General features: G+C 49.3%; 1 protein-coding gene across 14 annotated transcripts in view; it reads right to left on the reverse strand.

The window, feature by feature from the left end:
- Positions 1-12,844, reverse strand: part of IL6R (interleukin 6 receptor) — a 47,621-nt gene extending 34,777 nt beyond the window's left edge. For 4 of the 14 annotated variants that reach the window (XM_082435798.1, XM_082435791.1, XM_082435795.1 and 1 more), the window contains exons 1-2: positions 11,033-12,844; positions 7,718-7,859 (exon numbers count right to left, since the gene is read on the reverse strand). In XM_082435798.1, the coding sequence (XP_082291924.1) occupies positions 7,718-7,859; positions 11,033-11,077 (187 nt within the window). In that variant the 5' untranslated portion in view covers positions 11,078-12,844. The other 10 variants (XM_082435803.1, XM_082435799.1, XM_082435802.1 and 7 more) reach the window with 5 other exon arrangements.
- Between the last annotated feature and the right edge of the window lie 4,850 nt (positions 12,845-17,694).

Raw genomic sequence — 17,694 nt, forward strand, 5'->3', positions numbered from 1 at the left:
CCACCGCAACACGGGCTTAGCTCACGCTTGCTAATCCCACCGCCCCGGTTTCTGAGCAGGGACAGTCGTCCGGGCTGGCAGCTGGGCCGGCTAGCAGCACAGGACAGCCTCCAGCCTCTGGAGCTGCAGAGACACAGGATCTCAGAAGGGGTCACAGAGGAACCGCAGGGCCCCTGTCAGCGGTAAAGACCCTGATCTGGAAGGAGGGAGCTGCTGAGAAGTCTCCAGGAGAAGAAGAATGTGGGCACCTCATGTTCAAAGGGAAACACATGCAGAATTTGACCCCACGGGGCCTAGAACGAGTCCCCAGTGTGCTCTGTCCCCTCTCCCTGCATCCCCATCTAAGGACTGAAACCAATGTCCTGACTTCCCGAGTAATAATAACCGTTAACACTCAGCACCACCTACAGCATTTAGCAGGTGCCAGGCACTTTACCTAAGAGCCCTCGGCTCCTACAACAACCCTGCTATGGGAGAGGCTGGTCCCCATTTCTGTGGAAGTTCAGAGAAGTTAAGGAACTGGCCCGAATTCACACAGCTAGTGAGGGAGGGAGTCTGCATTGGCTCCAGGTGAGTCTGGCCAAAGCCCCCCTCTCTCCGGGGGTCCAGGCGCATCCCCGTGTTCCGGCCCAGCCCCGCTTCTCTGGGCTGCCCACCACCCTGCGTCTCCCCCTCTCTCCCAATCTCCTCTCCTCCTCCCTGCTCTCCTCAGGCCTTTCCACCCATCACAGAGGCTCAGGGAGGGGAGTCCTGGGGTTGAGGGGTCTGTGTGAAGGGGGAGCGAGCCTTTTCCCACACAGACCTGCCACACCAACTAGCCCCTCAGGGGCTCTCCCAGGAAACCAGGGGCCAAGTACCCTTGATCCTTCTCCTTCTACCCTACAGCAGCAGCACTCCTGTGACGAGTTATAGTTTAAAAGCGCCCCCCTCCCCCATCGGACTCCCAGTCTCACGCTCTCACCAGATCATCCACTCACTTCCCTAAAATCCCCAGAATGCCCTCCCCTGCCATTTAGGGCTGGGCCTCTGTGGCCCCTGCCACCTTCTCTAACTCAGCTCCCAGCCCCACCTCTTCCACAGCCCGCTCCTCAGGTTGCTGACTCCTGCCCTCCTCTCCGTCTAATGTGTTTGTACTTCTGTACCTGCTCGTATTTGTCTTGTATTTGGTGGAGTCAGTATTTATCTTGGCGGGGCCTTCCCCTCCATCCACACCAGGGACTGTATACTTACTGCTTGGACAGAGGGTCTGGGAGGCTCCTTTGGACCATAAAAAGGTAACGCTGGCTGCTGACTCAGAGACCAGCGCGTGTGACCAACTCCTCACAAGAAAAACATTCAATCCTCCCCTGGCAGCATCACAGATAATCAGCTGGCCCTGGGCCCAGAAGGTCTGGCCTGGGTCACCTCTCAGAGATTATAAACTAATTAGAGGAAAAGATATCAAAGGAGAGCAAACAATTCAATTCCCCCACCCCCACCAAACCCCAAGAAGCAGATTGAGAAATAAAAAGAGTAAAGGCAAGACTAAGCAGGCCGGGAAGAAGGGCACATGGCCACAGGTGGACACAGACGGGACTTGGGTCCAGAAAGGGGCTAAGTTGGGGCTACAGCCACAGAGTGGGTGCTGAGCTAAGAGTTGCTCTTCTAGGGCTATAAAGGCCCTTAAAGATGATTCAGCCAACCTGCTCATTTTTATAGATGAGGAGAACCAGGGCCCAGAAGTCACACAGCCAGTGTGTGGTGGAGCCAGGACTGGAACCCTGGGCCTTGGAACCCTGGGTCATGCTTGCCCCACAGCCCACTGCCTTCCCAGGAGCACAGCACAAAGGGTCCTGTCTTCCTGTCTCTGAACTTGGCCTTGGAGTCTAACCAGGAGCCTGACCCACTTTTATGTGTTTGTGGAAGCAAAGGGGGGCAGGGTGCAGCACACACCTGATATCTGTTCCCCCTTCCCCATCCCAAACCATATCCAACCCCACCTCCTGCCCCAGCTTCCACTCCTCCACCCCTTTAGATATGAGGAAGCAAAGCTAAAGATGTGAGAAGTCACAAAGTGGAGGTGTGGTAGGCAGTGACTAGAAGGGACACAGGAGAGCCTGCTGGGGCTGGTCATGTAGCTGAGTGGTGGTTACACGGCTATGCTCAGTTTGCGAAAATTCATCGGGCTGTTAAATTTATGCTGAGCGCACTCTCCCATATGTATGTTACACTGCTACACACATTTTATAAAGCCCCTAAGTCCTCCTGCCTGAATTCAAGCCTACATTCTTCTCCTTACTCCCATGTACCATGAGCAGACACACACACACACACACACACGCACATGCACACACACACTGGTCTAGCTTCATGTCACCATGAAGAAAGCAGCTCAGAATGGAAGAGCAGGCATATCTACCCTCAGTGAAACTGTGAAACCTGGTTTCCAGCTTTCCTGCCCCCAACCTGTTCCCCTCATAAATAAGCCACGCCAGGCCTACCATGTTTTGAGCTAGGGAGACTCAGCATTATAACTATGTCAGTGCTCCCTAAGTTATCTCTAAATTTAACTTGATCCTAATAAAAATACCAACAGGACTTTTTTTTCTTGGAAGTAGGCAAGCTGATTCTAAAGTTCAAACAGAAAAGTAAACAAGCAAGGATAGCCAGGAAAATTCTGAAAAAGCAGAGAACTGAGAGGAGGATTAGCCCTACCAAACTCTAAAGCATATTATAAAGCTATAGTTATTAAAACAGTGTGATACTGACACATGAGTAGACAGACAAAACTATGGAGGAGACTAGAAAGTTCAGAAATAATAGTAACCAAAAATAGATTTGTCTGCACTATTGAACTGTACCCTTTAAAATGGCTAAGATGACTGACTTCCCTGGTGGCGCAGTGGTTAAGAATCTGCCTGCCAATGCAGGGGACACGGGTTCGAGCCCTGGTCCCGGAAGATCCCACATGCCATGGGGCAACTAAGCCCGTGCGCCACAACTACTGAGCCTGCACTCTAGAGCCCGTGAGCCACAACTACTGAGCCCGTGTGCCACAACTACTGAAGCCTGTGCACCTACAGCCCATGCTCTGAAACAAGAGAAGCCACTGCAGTGAGAAGTCCACACACCGCCACAAAGAGTAGCCCCTGCTCTCCGCAACTAGAGAAAGCCCGCGCGCAGCAAGGAAGACCCAATGCAGCCATAAATAAATAAATAAAATTTATTTTAATAAAATAAAATAAAATGGCTAAGATGATAAATGTTATGCTTCTGTATCTTACTACAATTATTTAAAAATAGCTTAGTTTGAGCGTTGGCTATATAGAGGTGCTATTCTAAGCTTGCACATGGATGACCCAACTTGACCTTCCCAACAGCTTATCTTACAGAAGAGGAGGCTGGTTACATAGCTAATTAGGGGTAAGCCTAGATTCAAACCCAAGCAATTAGGCCTCAGAATTTGTGCTTTTCAACTATTCAATCTGCCGACAAGCAGTATAAACCCAAGTATACACAGCAATGTGGTAGATTTTAAAGGTGGCTTTTAAAATCAGTGGTGGAAAGATGGATTATTCAATAAACTATAAAAAAGGACATCAGGTGATAACTGGGTTAAGAAAAGTTAGAGCCATACCTCAGTCCATGATAAATTCAAAATGGATCAAACATTTAAATACAAAAATTCTTAAAGACACCAGAAAAAAAAATCTTTTTTTTACCCCCTCCCAAAAAGAATCTTTTAAGACAATCTTGGCATAGGGAAGATCTTATTAAGTATGATACAAAACCTACAAGTCATAAAAGAAACTGATAAACCCAACTACAATTTTTTTTTCATACACAAAAACCAACCCCCACCCAAAAAAGTCAAAAGACAAATGACAAACTAGAGAAAAATCTTCACAACTCATATCAGAGAGGACTAAATTCTTTAATATATTACGAGGAAAAAGACCAACAACCCAGTTTTTAAAAATGAGCAATGAATATGAACAGGCACTTCATAGAAACAGGTTATGCAAATGTCTCTTAAACATGGGAAAACCTGTACATTCACACTCAGATAAGATAAATACAAGTTAATTCCACACAGATGCCATCTCTGTGTAGATAGCAGTTTAATAACACATTTTCGTCAGAGGTGTGGAGACACAGGCATCTCTCATTGCTGCGGGGAGTATGAATTGGTGCAACTTCCACTCTCACTCAAAAGTACAAATGCACATGGCCTTCGACCCACAGGTTCACCTTCAAGAAATTTATCCTGCGGATGTTCTTGCGCTCAGGCAACATGATGGATATGCAAAGTTACTCCCCAAAGCACTGTCTGTAATGGCAAGACAGGAAACAAGCCCAAAGCCAACGTCCATCAAAAGGAGACTGTGTAGGGACTTCCCTTGTGGTCCAGTAGCTAAGACTCTGCACTCCCAATGCAGGAGGCCTGGGCTTGATCCCTGCTCAGGGAACTAGATCCCACATGCTGCAACTAAAGATCCCGCACGCGGCAAGGAAGATCCCGCGTGCCGCAACTAAGACCCCGCGCAGCCAAATAAATAAAGATTTAAATATAAAAAAACAAAAAACTAACGTTAAAAACTTAGCACTATTTTCAGGACATACCTAATCTCTCAAAAAATGTGAACAATTGTAATTATTATTCCCACTGCATTAGTGGGTCTTTCCCCTGTTCTGTGAGAAAGTCTTCACACTATAGCCTCCCCCTCCCCTCCCATCAAAATGGGGTCTTCAAATCAATAGCAGCTATCAAGCACCTGCTTTTGTTTGTTTCAGCCTCAAGATGTGTTGCTCTGCCTGGGCTTGGAGTGACTTGGCCCAAGGTCTGCTGGCTTGTTAAGTGGGCAGTCAAGAGACAGGCCTGGACTGTCTGACCCCTGAGCTGTTTTCTCTCTCTGCTGTCCCAGCTGCCTTGCTAAGAGACAGAGAAAGATCATTTACAGTGACATGTGGTTGCAAAACATTCCCCTGACCCAAAGTGATATGAATGGATATGGGGGAGGAGGGGGTTACAGTGCAATGGTTTAAACATATACTGTGGCCTTAACTATTCTTCTTAAGAGAAGTACTGAAGAAGGACACTTCCTGGGGCAAAAAGTGGGGCTGTCTTTGCCACACCAGTGCATATGGAGTTGGTGAGTCTGAGGACACTGAGAACAGAGACGATATCACTGAAGTCGCCATGCTTTGGGAAGGGTGGGAGTTGTGGGTGACACACGTGATACAGTGGAAAGAGCAAGGTTCAGAGCAAGGTCTGTCACTTCCTTGCTGTGCGATCTTGAGCAAGTTACTTAATCTCTCTGAACCTCAGTTTCCTTTCACCTACTCAAGGACACTGCTTCGGCGATTCTCACCTCTCTGTCAATTTTTGATCTCTACTAGATCATTTCCATCAGCAAGCAAACATGCTGAGATTTCAGTCATTTTTTTAAAAATTCTTTTCATGACCCCACTTCTCCAGCCAACGAACACTCCATTTCTTTTCTCCCCTTTACGGCTAAAATCCTCCAAAGAGTAGCCTCTACCAGCCGGCTCCAGTTTCCCTCCTCTTGCTCTCTCTGCAAACTACTCCTGTCAGCCTTAGGCCTCCACCATTTCGCCGAAACTCCTCACATCAAGTCAAGGTCACCAATGGCCTGCGTGTAGCTAAGTCCACTGGTCAGGTTGTCCTCTTGCCTCTCAGCAGTGTTTGACACCACTGACTGCTTCTGCCTCTTGACACACTGTCCTCACTGGATTTTCTGGACAACAACTCTCCTGGTTCTCCTCCTGCTTCACTGGTCTCACCTTCCCAGTCTCCTCCTCCTTTTCCAGCCTGAAAAGGTTGGAGTGTCCCAGGGCTCAGCCCAGGGCCTCGTCTCTTCTCCATCTACACTTTCGCCCTCGGTGATCTCAGCCACTCTCAAGGCTTGAAATAACACCTGCCGTCAGTCGACTCCCAAATTCATACCTCAACTCAGTCCTCATTCCCAAACTCTGGACTCCCATACCCAGCTCATCAGCATCTTCTCGCCTTGTCCAATAGAAAGCTCAGTTTCAGCGTGTCTGAACTGACCTGATCTCCCCCCAACAAGACCTGCTGTCCTACAGTCTACCGCATCGATGCAATGCCCTCAGACTCCTCTCACACACGGCTGCTGTGAAGAGTAAATGAGGTCACAGATGCAAAGAGCCCAGCACGGTTCCGTGTACGGTCGTCACTCAGTATGGTAACGGTTGTTGTAACCATCACGTAGAGAGAGAAAACCAGAGGATGCTTTTCGGGAAAGGAAGTTGGGAGGTGGAGGGAAACTGAGCACAGGTGCTGGGAGACAGCCTGGATGCGGGGCCTCAGGGCGCACACTCCTAAGAGCAGAGCCAGAGGGCAGAGCTGGCGGGGGCAGGTGGGAGTGAGGTGCAGCTAGAAGTCAGGCCAAACCCAGGACCGTGCCAGAAAAGCCCCTGACTATGCCAGAGACTTTGGACCTTTTTGGATCTCAAGTGCAGAAGAGAGTAAAGCACACAGGTGACCCAAAACAAACTCCCCAGGGCTTCACCAAACAGAGTCTAAGAGTCAAAAGCCTCTTTTTTGCCATCTTCCTCTTGCCACTCCAGCCCTCAAGGATTCTCTTCCAAAGACTGATACCTCAATGACAGTTAGCAACAGGACATTTAGCATTCCCCTGTCCAGCTGGAGTCTAAGGGGCCCAATGGCTGAGGCCTGGTCTCCCCAGAGACAACCCCAAGCTTCACCAGGGCAGAGGGCACCCGTGTGTCCCCACAGAGCCCTCTGCTCCAGAACCCAGCAGGCCCTCACGTAGGACCAGCTTGTTAAAGAGGAGGCAGGAATTTTCCTGCGCAAGATGGGAGTATAAGGAATCCCTAAACATTTATATTTCTTCAGGCCTTCATGCAAGCGTCATCTTCTTGGTGAGAACTTCCCTGGCCTCCCCTCGAAAAGATCAATTCTACATACTCCTCAACATGTACGCAGTTCCTATCTCCCTCCCTTGCTTTATTTTTCCTCCTTAGCACTAGGTCACTATCATACTATATATTTAATATACATCCCAGGTAGAATGAAGCCCCAGTGAGCCAGGGATTTTTGGCTATTTGGCTCACTGCTGTATCCTCTGCTCTTACAATAGTGCTTGGAAGATCGGAGGAGCTCAAAATATTTTTTTCAAATGAATAAGTTATTAGCTACACGCATTTAAGCATTTGCTCTGTGCTAGAGACCTCACTATACACTCTGTAGTACCTTACTTAGGGCATTTCATCATCATAACAACTCTGCAAGGTAGTACATGAATTATTTCTCTTTTCCAGATGAGAACAGTGAGTCTCTGAGAAGTAAAATCCCTCACCCAAGCTCACGTTATTTCTCCATGGCAGGGCCAGGCAGAGATCTGTCTGGCTCCAAAACCTTAACCATTACCTGTGCGGGTTGAGCTGTGCTCAGGTGGAGAGAAGGTCCAGAGAGAGATAAAGGAAGAGCAACAGAAAACCTCTGGAAGAAACTGTTTAGCACTCGAGACCAGCGCTGTGCAGTAGAACCTTCTGCAATGATCGCGAAATGCTCTATACCTGCGCTATGGAATACAGTAGCCAAGTGTGACTAGTGCAACTAAGGCACTACATTTTAAATTTGATTTCATTTTAATTAATTTAAATTCAAATAGCCATACTTAGTAAATGGCTACCGTATTCGAGAGAACAGCTCTAGACCTTTAAGACTGACCTGGAAAAGCCCAGATTTGGTGATGGGCACGCTCTGGCTCACGGATGGGCCGGTGGCACGCAGGCCTGGTGGGACAGGAGAAGCGGAGGGGAATTGACAGCGGTGAGCACCGGGGTGGCTTTGTGTCATCCTTACAAACACCCTGTAAGCGGAGGATTTGTTAACCCAGTCCGCAGGGGGAGACGCGGAGGGTCAGAGATGAGATATGCAGTGAGGGTCCACGTGCCTGCTGCCTCAGGGTTTTGGTCCACCCCGCCCTCCTCCGACACCTTGTCCTTGGGTAGCTGGTACCCAGTGGGACAGGTCAGAGGGTTTCTCAGTCCCTCTTAGGGATTTAACCTTGACCATTTTCAAGCTCCTTTTAGGGTAGACTCAGGGTGGCTGATCCCAGGGCTTCACAGGACTCAATAAATGTTTGCTGCAATGAGTAAACAAGAGGCAGAGCCAAAGTGGGGAGAGATTTCTGGCAACTAGAAGCCCGATGGGGGAGGGCCTTCCTTCAGTTCCTCAATCACACCATTTAGCCAGTCATCCTCAAACTTGCGAATCACAAGGGGTGTTTGCCGAAAAGGACATTTCCTGAGCCTCACTTCCAGATATTTCTCTTCAGTAAATCTGGGGTGGGGGCCAAGAATCAGCATTTTTGTCAAGCACCCAACCCCCACCCCCAGTGCATGTGGCACACCTGCACACACACACACCAATTCTGATTCAAACAGACCCAGAACTACCCTTTTGAGAAATACTGATTTAGGGTGAGACTAGGAATGCAGGTAGATATTGGGGGCAGAAAGAGGTTGCCCTAAAGGGAAGTTCAGAGGCTGAGACAGGACTCTGAGAGATTTAAAGGTGTACGTGTTTGTTGTGCGCACCGTCTTGTGTTGCAGAACATGGAAGGAACCTGAGTCACCGATGTCCAGGCCTTCCACACCCGACACTTACATCCCAGCTAATCCAGGCCCCTAGACGGCGATTCACCTGAGCGGCCCTGCCAGCTCTCGGATGCGTGGGCAGCGGCTGATCCCAAGGAAAGCGGGCCCACAGCCCGGAGAGCCAGCGGATTTCCCCTCTAAACCAACTCCAGCCTCTGCTACCCCTCTCGGCCCCTTACTTCTCCAAAGCAAGACATCTCACAGTCATTTGCTCCATGCTTCCTGTACAATGTCTTTATTTTTGCTCTCAAGTTTGTGGGCTGAGTCTCTGTGGGTGTGGGAGGGGAACTGGGTATTTTCTACTTCTCTGCATTTTCCTTCTGAACTGGGAGGGCTTTCACTTCCTCCCCAAACTCTCAGTTCTGCCTTTCACAGCCTGTCCGGGCCTTGAGACCACTTTGCCCATCCCACCTGAGCACCAGGAATAGGGAGAACTGACTGCAACCGGCTGCCCTCACAGTACCTTGCAGCCACTTAGGAGCAAAAGAAAGCAGCAGCTACAGCAGTAACCTCCCTGGGGCAGGTGCCCTGGGGTGTGGTGTGAGTAGCAACACAGGCAGGCAGGGAAGCCTTGTGCCCTCCTGGGCGACCCAGGCCTCAGCCCTGCCTTGCCTCCCTGTGATAGAACAGTGGGCAAACCCAGGCTTTCCCTTCCCTTGGCCTCTTCTGCCCAGCACTCAGCCAGCCAGGGGTGACTCTCATCTTGGCCCCCAAACACCCCCAGCTCTGCCTGCTGGGCTAGTTCTACATTTGGGAGTCTTGGGGATCTACCACCCCCGAGCACAGGGCCATGGAGGGGGGACCTCCACCAACTAGGCCTGACAACTTCCCATCCCAACCTCTCTGAACCTCAGCCTCTTCTTTGGAACAAAGTATTATTTAGATCCAGCAGAGAATTAGAAAACGTGTGTAAAGCCTAGGAGGCCTCAATCAACATTGGCTGTTACTGGCAGGGGTTATAAATGTGTGCTGAGAAAAAGAATCTCTTTACTTTCTTCTTCCAAGCACGAGGAACACAACCATTCAGAAGGAAAAGGGACCTGCAGGCACATCAGCCCCCGGCTCTCTCCAGCAGGGAGGGGTCAGGCTGAGGGCGTTCACCCAGGGTAGGAGCGCAGTGCGGTCTCACAGTGAAAGCCAGAGCCACCGTCTCCCCAGCCATCTGTTCCCAGAAGCCTGCCGGCTGCCCCCTTGGTTTTCCGCTGTGTCCTCAAAGAAGCCCTCAGACCCTAAAATAAACCTCTGGAGAAGCAGTTGCCCAGCTCCTCTAGAGGAGAGCCTAGACGCGCAGCTGGGCATGCCGCCAGAGCCCAGAGAAAGGACTGGCGGCCAGAGGCAGATTACAGTCCACAGGAGCAACAAGTGCCCCGTGCCCTCTGCCTCACCCCTCCTTCTCTCGTCTGGAAGTGGAGTCCAGTGCGTGCCAGCCTCAAGACGTCCCAATCCCTGGCCAACCTCCCCACTTGGCTTAAATTCCCCGGGCTGAGGCACGCGGGCAGCGGGGCAGCGGGAGGGTCCGTGACTCAGCGCCCATGATGTCACTCCCTTCACAGTCAAGGCACTGTCATCCACACATAAACCCGGGGGGCTGAGGGGAGAGCCAGGCGGGATGCCTTCCCCAAAGCTGAGGGGCAAAGGGGGCGCTGGTACAAAGGACGCCCCGGGCAGGAACTCCACCCCGCGAGGGCATCTCCTTTTAAAGTAACCCGGGCCGCAGTTGTGTAAGGACTCTTGGGGGCACTGGGAAGGAGACAAGAGAATCAGGTTTCTGAGAACACACCAAGTCCTGTACGCAGACCGCAGGGAGCTACCCGGCCGCAGGGCAGTCACGGGGAAAGCGCGCCGGGCCAAAGGCGCAGGACGCAGCAGGGGGCGCGCGAGCGAGCGCCCGCCACCGGACAGCTGGGTCAGCCCTGTGCCTCACCTTGTGCCGCGGGAACCCAAGCTAGCCCCGGACAAGGGGAGCCGTCACCTCTCCGGCCTCCCTCCGCCTCCCCGCGTCTGCGGCGCCCACAGCGGTTCCCTCACCCGCCGGCTGCTCCAGCCCTCCAGATGCGCCCGAAGCCCTTACCCAGAGCGGGGCAGCCCCCCGGTGCCAGCGCCGTCCCGGGCGTCGCAAGCAGGGCGGTCAGCAGCGCGCAGCGGACGGCCAGCATGCTTCCTCCTCGGCTAATGCCCCATGGTCCCAGAGAGGCGGGCGGACGCGCGGGTCGGGAGCTGGCGGCCGGGGCGGGGCGGGGCGGCGGGCGGGCTTAAGCCCCGAGGGCAGCCCCCATCCCCTGGGGCCCCGCGATCTGCACGCACGGCGAGTCCCCGAGCCCCGCGCCGCTCTCGGCTCGGCTCCCTCTGGCCAGGCTCCGTGTCAGTGCGACTTCCCACTTACACATGACTCAGAGCAGCGGACGGTCCTGGCAACGCAAGAAAACATTTGAGGAACTCGCACTGGAGTTGTCTCTCGGCCGTCCCAGGGTGCTGTTACGAAAGCCGAAGCGGATGGCGCAACAGCCCCGCGCACCGGCCGAGCGGAGGGGTGGCTTCCTGCCGCAGCGCCGCACCTGAGCCGCGAGGGCAGGATCCCCGAACTCGGCGGGGGCGAGCTCAGCCGGGGGCCCTCCCCCCGACTTCTGTTGATCAGAGCAGGGGAATTAGACACCACCGGCTCGGTTTTGATTTTTGGTTTCGTGACCAGGATTACTCTGTGAAAGGAGCACCTGGAGAGCCCTGGAGGAGGCGATGTGCCTTTTACCGTTACAGTAAAGCGGTGCTTGGCAGCCCTTTCTGACCCTTGGAATCACCTGGGAGCCCTGAAAACCATCGATGCCTGGGTCCCACCCCCAGACATTCTGATTTAATGGATCTGGGATGAGGCTTGGGCATCAGGTGACTCACTACTGTAAAGGTACATTCTCTCTCCGTGCCTGTCTGTTCCTTGCAGCACGGGCAGGGAGAAGGTTTGGACTTTGGAAGCAGATAAAGACCTGGGTTCCCATCCAGACCTCCACCTACTGTGTCTGTGACTTCTGTTGAAATCCCTTGAGCTTCTGTTTCCTCATCTGTCAGATATAAGAAAGTCTATAGTGGTCGGGATGTTTATGAAGATACCGTGGTTGTGAAGCTCTAGACACATGACACAGGGTCCAGACCACAGGTGCTCAATCGATGTCAAAACGTGCATGTCTGCCCTCCTGATTTGACAGACAGAAACTGGTGCTTGGCTTTCAGAAGCAACCACAACCAGCTCTTGAAAGGGCTCACCAAGATTCCCCAAGGAGCCTGAAGCTGACAGGGTGGCCTCAGAGCCGAGTTTGGAGGGAGCGCAAAGTGCTGAAATAAGGTCTCAGCTAAGAAGTTTCTGGCCCAGCAACTGCTAATTAGGATGTGCTTTTCCACTTTGGGCTTCAGACTGATCCTAACCAGGATCCAGGTTCCTGGGACAGCAGGAATGGGTGTGGCCTGACGGAAGCCCCCAGTGGATAGGACCTGGTCTGAAGAAACAGAGCTTCTGAAATGCAGCCCTCACACCCGGTGCATCTGGCTTTCTCTGTGGGAACCACCCATCAGCGGTGCCTGGCAGAACTAGGCATATGCCCCGACCCACCTCCTGACGGAGGCTGGTTTGGGTGGGCTTGCTCTGGCCACACCCACAGACAGGGGTGAAAAAAAGGCATGTTGAAAGGTAGATCTTTTGGCCACTGGCCCTCTCTCCTGATATTTAAAATGAGGTTGCAGGCGGCCTGGAAGGTGGTTCCCACTGTGGTTGCCCCCCTTCCCCTCTATTTGTGGCAGATGCAGACCTGAAAAAAATCAAAGGGGGACTGAAACCAGAAGGCTGCAGAAAGCCCTCTGCTCAGGGAGGAGAGTCTGAAGGAGGGATGTTCAAGCCCAAGAACAGGTGTCTCAGAACGCACCTGGCTTCTGCACCGAAGTGGGCTGCCCCATCCAAACCACCAGCCGGAGCCTGTGTTCTGGAGTCAGACAGATCGAGTTCCCATCTCAGCTCTGCCATTTGCTGGCTGTGTGACTAGGGCAAGCTACTTAACCTCTCAGAGCCTCTATTTCATGATTTGTGTGACGAGAGCAACAATATGCAAGTTATTGGCATTGTGGTTCATATGAAAATATCTGGCCTATCTTTATCTTCTCAGCCTCGTTTTCTGCATCTCCAAGCTTGAATATAACTCTGTTTCTACAATATTATTTAGCACTAAATTCCTTAACTTGAGATATCTGGTTTTCTTTTATTAACAGTAATCTTTTGATCTTCTGACTACCTGGTCTTTTGTTGCAAAAACTCCTGTATATCCTGGTTTCCTTCTTGCCTCTTCGGAGCAGTCTCTCAGATTTATTTGAGATGCTGTCTTGAAGTCCTAAGAATGTCTGCTAAATTAAACAGAACTCTCAACTTTTAGGTTGTGCTTTTTTTTTTCAGTCGACACCCTCCTTTGTCCTACACCCTACTAACCCTTAAGACTCACCTGGGATGTCTTCTCCAGGAAGGTTGACTGCTTCCCTGCAATCCTATCATCCACGAGGTTGGATTAGGTGGTCTGTCTCTGTGCTGCCTCAAAACCCCCTCCTGACTTTGTTCACCACCCCATCTTCCCTGCCACACCATAAAGCTCATCTTTGTATCCACACGGCTGAGCAGGGCCTGGCATGTGGAGGGCCTTTGTCGGGGAGATGTGGCCTCCCCTGGGGTACAGTCTGAGCAAACTCTCTGAACTCCTTCAAGCCCCACCTGAGTTCTGCACTAAGTGAAGGTTCAAAATTCATGGGCCAACATTCCAGGCTTTGTTGTGAAAAACACTGATAAGGAAGAGAAGAAAACATACATGTTCAGTTCAGCCTGACCTGCCCTCTCCCAGGCCTGGTTCTTGATGCCAGCACCCATGGGGGTCACCAGTGTCTCAGGCGAGACTTTTTGCCCCCCGGAAGAGGAGAAGACTCAGGCCTGTGGGGGATATAGACTTGGCAAGAGCTCTGGGGTGAATTGCAGAGTGAGGATGGGGCTATCTGGTCACCAGAAATCAGAAATAAAGACCAGACAGGGCTGAAGCACCCTGGGGACCTCGATTGCCAGACTCACTGCAGTGATCCTGCAGTAGAAGGGACAGCTAGGACTTTAACCAGGGCACCTCTCTTGGGTAACTGTGCTGCTTACAAAATGCTTTCGCAACTTGATCTCCTTTGAATTTCTTAACCCCGAGAACTAGGAGATAGTGTCCCCAGTTTTCAGAAGATTACGCTGAGGCTCAGAGAAGTGAGATGACTTGATCAAGACTGCACAGCTGCTACCTGGCAGCTCTGGAGTGAAGTCTGGCTCTTGACCCAGAACTCTCACTGAGGGATGGCGCAGTGGGCACAGGACCAAGGACACTGCAGGACATCTGTCGATCCCATCACAGCAGGCACTCAGGGATAGGTAGGCTGGGAGGGGAGAGTAGGCTGGGGGTCCCTGGCATTTGGGACACGCCCTTCTTGGGCGTCCCAGACCCTCTCCTTCCACTCACTGTGTGTCCCTGCAGTTACCCTGGTCTCCCCTAGAGGGAGAAGCTCTGGGCTGGCACCACTTTTTTTTTTTTTTAATTGAAGTATTGTTGATTTAAAATGTTCTGTTAGTTTCAGGTGTACAGCAAAGTGATTCAGTTATACATATATATATCTACTTTTCTTTTCAGATTCTTTCCCCTTATAGGTTATTACAAAATATTGAGGAGTATAGTTCCCTGTGCTATACAGTAGGTCCTTGTGGTACTGCTTTTATCAGACTCCTTCCCAACCAGCAAGTCCTCTCTCACCTTTGACCTGAAGAGATTAAGCCTCTTAAAGTCCGCCACAGACAGAAGTCTGTTGGAGGCCCCATAGAATAAATACATAGATTGTTTTGAATCCAAAAGGTATTCTTCATCATCTGCTCCTCTGCCCTCAGACCTCCTGAGGGAGACTGGTTTGCCAAAGATGAAACAGGCAGCAACCCCTGGTCAAGATCCCAGATATAATGACTCAAAGGAGTCTTTTTTTTTTTTTTTTTTTTTTTAATTCTCTCCCTGCCCCCATGCCCTCCAGGCTTGGGCTGCTGTGTTAGGGCTATTCTCATCTGGGAGAGTTTAAAACAATACGCTTTGTTTTCTATTCACTTTTAGGGGCAATGATAATCCTAAGAAGTGCAGCAGGGTGGGGGAGTGGGATTGGGCTGACCTGCAGACCCCTCCCCTGGCCTCCTGCCCTGACTAATCAATAATTACCGGAAGGTGCTCATTATTCCCTGAAACTTTCCCCTCCCTTTCTCCTCAGCTGGGAGGAGGTTGACAGCATGCGGCCAACTGGGGTATAATATGGGAACCGCTCTAATCAGCAGAACTCAGTGTCTTAGGTCAGCAGCACCCCCAAAGATCAAGCCCCAACCAGGGCCCGGCACCCTCATCCTGCCTGGGAAGACTTCTCCACCTTCACAGCGGAGGTGAACCCCAGCTCCACAAAGCACTCAGGCTCTCTCCATTCACCATCTGCAGCAGAGCTTAATACATTGTCCCTTCCCTTTTTCATCACATCACCAGCTGAGTTGGCCCTCAGAAAAGGGATTTTTTAAAAAATTGAAGTATAGTTGATTTGCAGTATTATATTAGTTGCAGGTGTACAACATAGTGATTCAATATTTTTATATATTATACTCCATTTAAAGTTATAAAATATTGGCTGTATTCCTTGTGCTGTACAATATATCCTTGTAGTTTATTTATTTTATGCATAGTATTTTGTACCTCTTAATCCCCTACCCCCCCTCCCCTGTCCCCACTGGTAACCACTAGTTTGTTCTCTATATCTGTGAGTCTGTTTCTGTTTTATTATATTCATTTGTTTTATTTTTTAGGTTCCACCTATAAGTGATAATATACAGTATTTGTCTGACTTATTTCACTAAGCATAATATCGTCTAGGTCCATCCATGTTGTTGCAAACGGCAAAATTCCATTCTTTTTTATGGCTGAGTAGCATTCCACTGTATCCATTTTGTGTGTGTGTGTGTATACCTCACATCTTTGAGCAGGGATTTTTAGCACCATTCTCAGAAAGGGTTTATAAAATCTCCCCTTTTTGTAATGTTTATAGAATGTTATAACTTTGTAACTGCTAAAAAGCAGCACAATTAAAGTGAAATATGATCTAGCAATGCCATTTTGGGGCATATATACAAAAGAATTGAAAACAGGGACTCAAACAGATATTTGTACGCCCATATTCACAGCAGCATCATTCATAATAGCAGAAGGTGGAAGCAACCCAAGTGTCCATCTTTGGATGAACAGATAAACAAAATATGGTATCTGTATACAATGAAATATTATTCAGTCTTAAGAAGAGAGGCAGGTTCTGACACATGCTGCAACATGAATGAACCTTGAAGGCATTTTGCTAAGTAAAATAAGCCAGACACAAAAGGACAAAGACTGTATGATTCCACTTATACGAAGAACCCAGAGTAGTCAAACTCACAGAGACAGAAAGTAGAATGGTGGTTGCCAGGGGTTGAAGGGAGACAGAAATGGACATTATTGTTTAATAGGGATGGAGTTTCAGTTCTGCAAGATGAAAAGAGTTCTGGAGATGGATGGTGGTGATGGTTGTACATAATGTGAATGTACTTAATGCCACTGAACTGCAGACTTAATTATGGTTAAAATGGTAAATTTTATATCAGGTACATTTTACCACATTTTAAAAAAAGCATCACAATTATAAAATTAAACAAACTAGGGGCTTGAAAATTCAGATATATAAAATAGATGCAATGTTGAGTAGGTGGGGAAGGGAGATGACCCATGTTATTAAAGGATTTACTTGAAACTCCTTCAGAGTGTGGACTTTTTAAAATGCAATATACAATATAATTCTATGTACACAGACTCTGGAGCCAGATTTCCTGGGCTCAATTTCCAGCTCTGCCGCTTATTAGCTGTATGTCCTTAGACAAATTATTTAACGTCGCTATGTTTCAATGTCTCCATCTGTAAAATAGCGGAAATAAAAGTAGCCTCATGGGATTTTTATGAGAATTAAGTTAATTACATATGTAAAATGTTTATAACAATGCCCCACACGTGGTAGGTCCTATATGAGTGTTTGTTTCAAAAATGTAAAAGTAAATTTTCCCAAAGCACATTTTTTTCTAGACAGAAGAGTCCATCTGAATATGTTTTTTAATTATAGCTCATTGTATCACCCATAAAGTGAACAGGTTGCAGTAGAATTTGGTTATTAGACACTCTCTTAGGCCCCTTCTAGCTTCATGGGTTAAACAGCGTTCTGGAATAGAGAACAATTTACCAGCAGACTTAACATTCCAGACCAGTTTGCTTCTGCCGTCAACAGTAGTCTTTCTCAGGGCTGGGGCCTCTGCAGTTACTACCTCTGTCTGCCATTTTACCTTTCCTGGAAGATAGTCTAAACTTGGATTTCAAGAGTACATGTGAGCTGTTTGTTCTTTCACTTCCCAGCAGAAGCTGCATTACACTCTGGATTTTCACAGAATAAGGGTTGAGTAATAATTACCCTTCCCATCGCTGATCGTCTACTCCATTTGTGTCCATTAGCTGGCTCTTTAGCAATCATTCCTGTATGTGTAGCTGTATATATACGTGCAGACATACATGTGTAAGCAGATTCCTGAGCCAAATTGCCCGAATTCAAATCCAGCTCTGCCATTGACCAGCTGAGGATCTTGGATAATTTCTAAACCCAATTTCTCCAACCTCATTTTTCCTTATCTGTAAAACAGGAATAGTAAGAGTTTCTACTGCACAGGGCTATTGTGAGGATTAACTGAGAAAACTATCTGATGTACTTAGCTCAGTCCCGGCACCCAGGAAGTGCTCAGGAACTGTTAGCCTGATAATAATAATCTACATGTGTAATAACCTCGTCCGCCCAGTGGAGATGGGTGTTACTTATGGGAGAAGGAAGGTGTTACTTATATCTTTTTTTTTTCTGCTAACTGAAATTTTCCTTCAAGGAAAAAACCTCATTTATACTGACAGTTTTCATGAG

The sequence above is a fragment of the Balaenoptera physalus genome (genome assembly GCF_965194825.1).
Source record: "Balaenoptera physalus genome assembly, chromosome: 1".
Taxonomy (NCBI): Eukaryota; Metazoa; Chordata; class Mammalia; order Artiodactyla; family Balaenopteridae; genus Balaenoptera; species Balaenoptera physalus.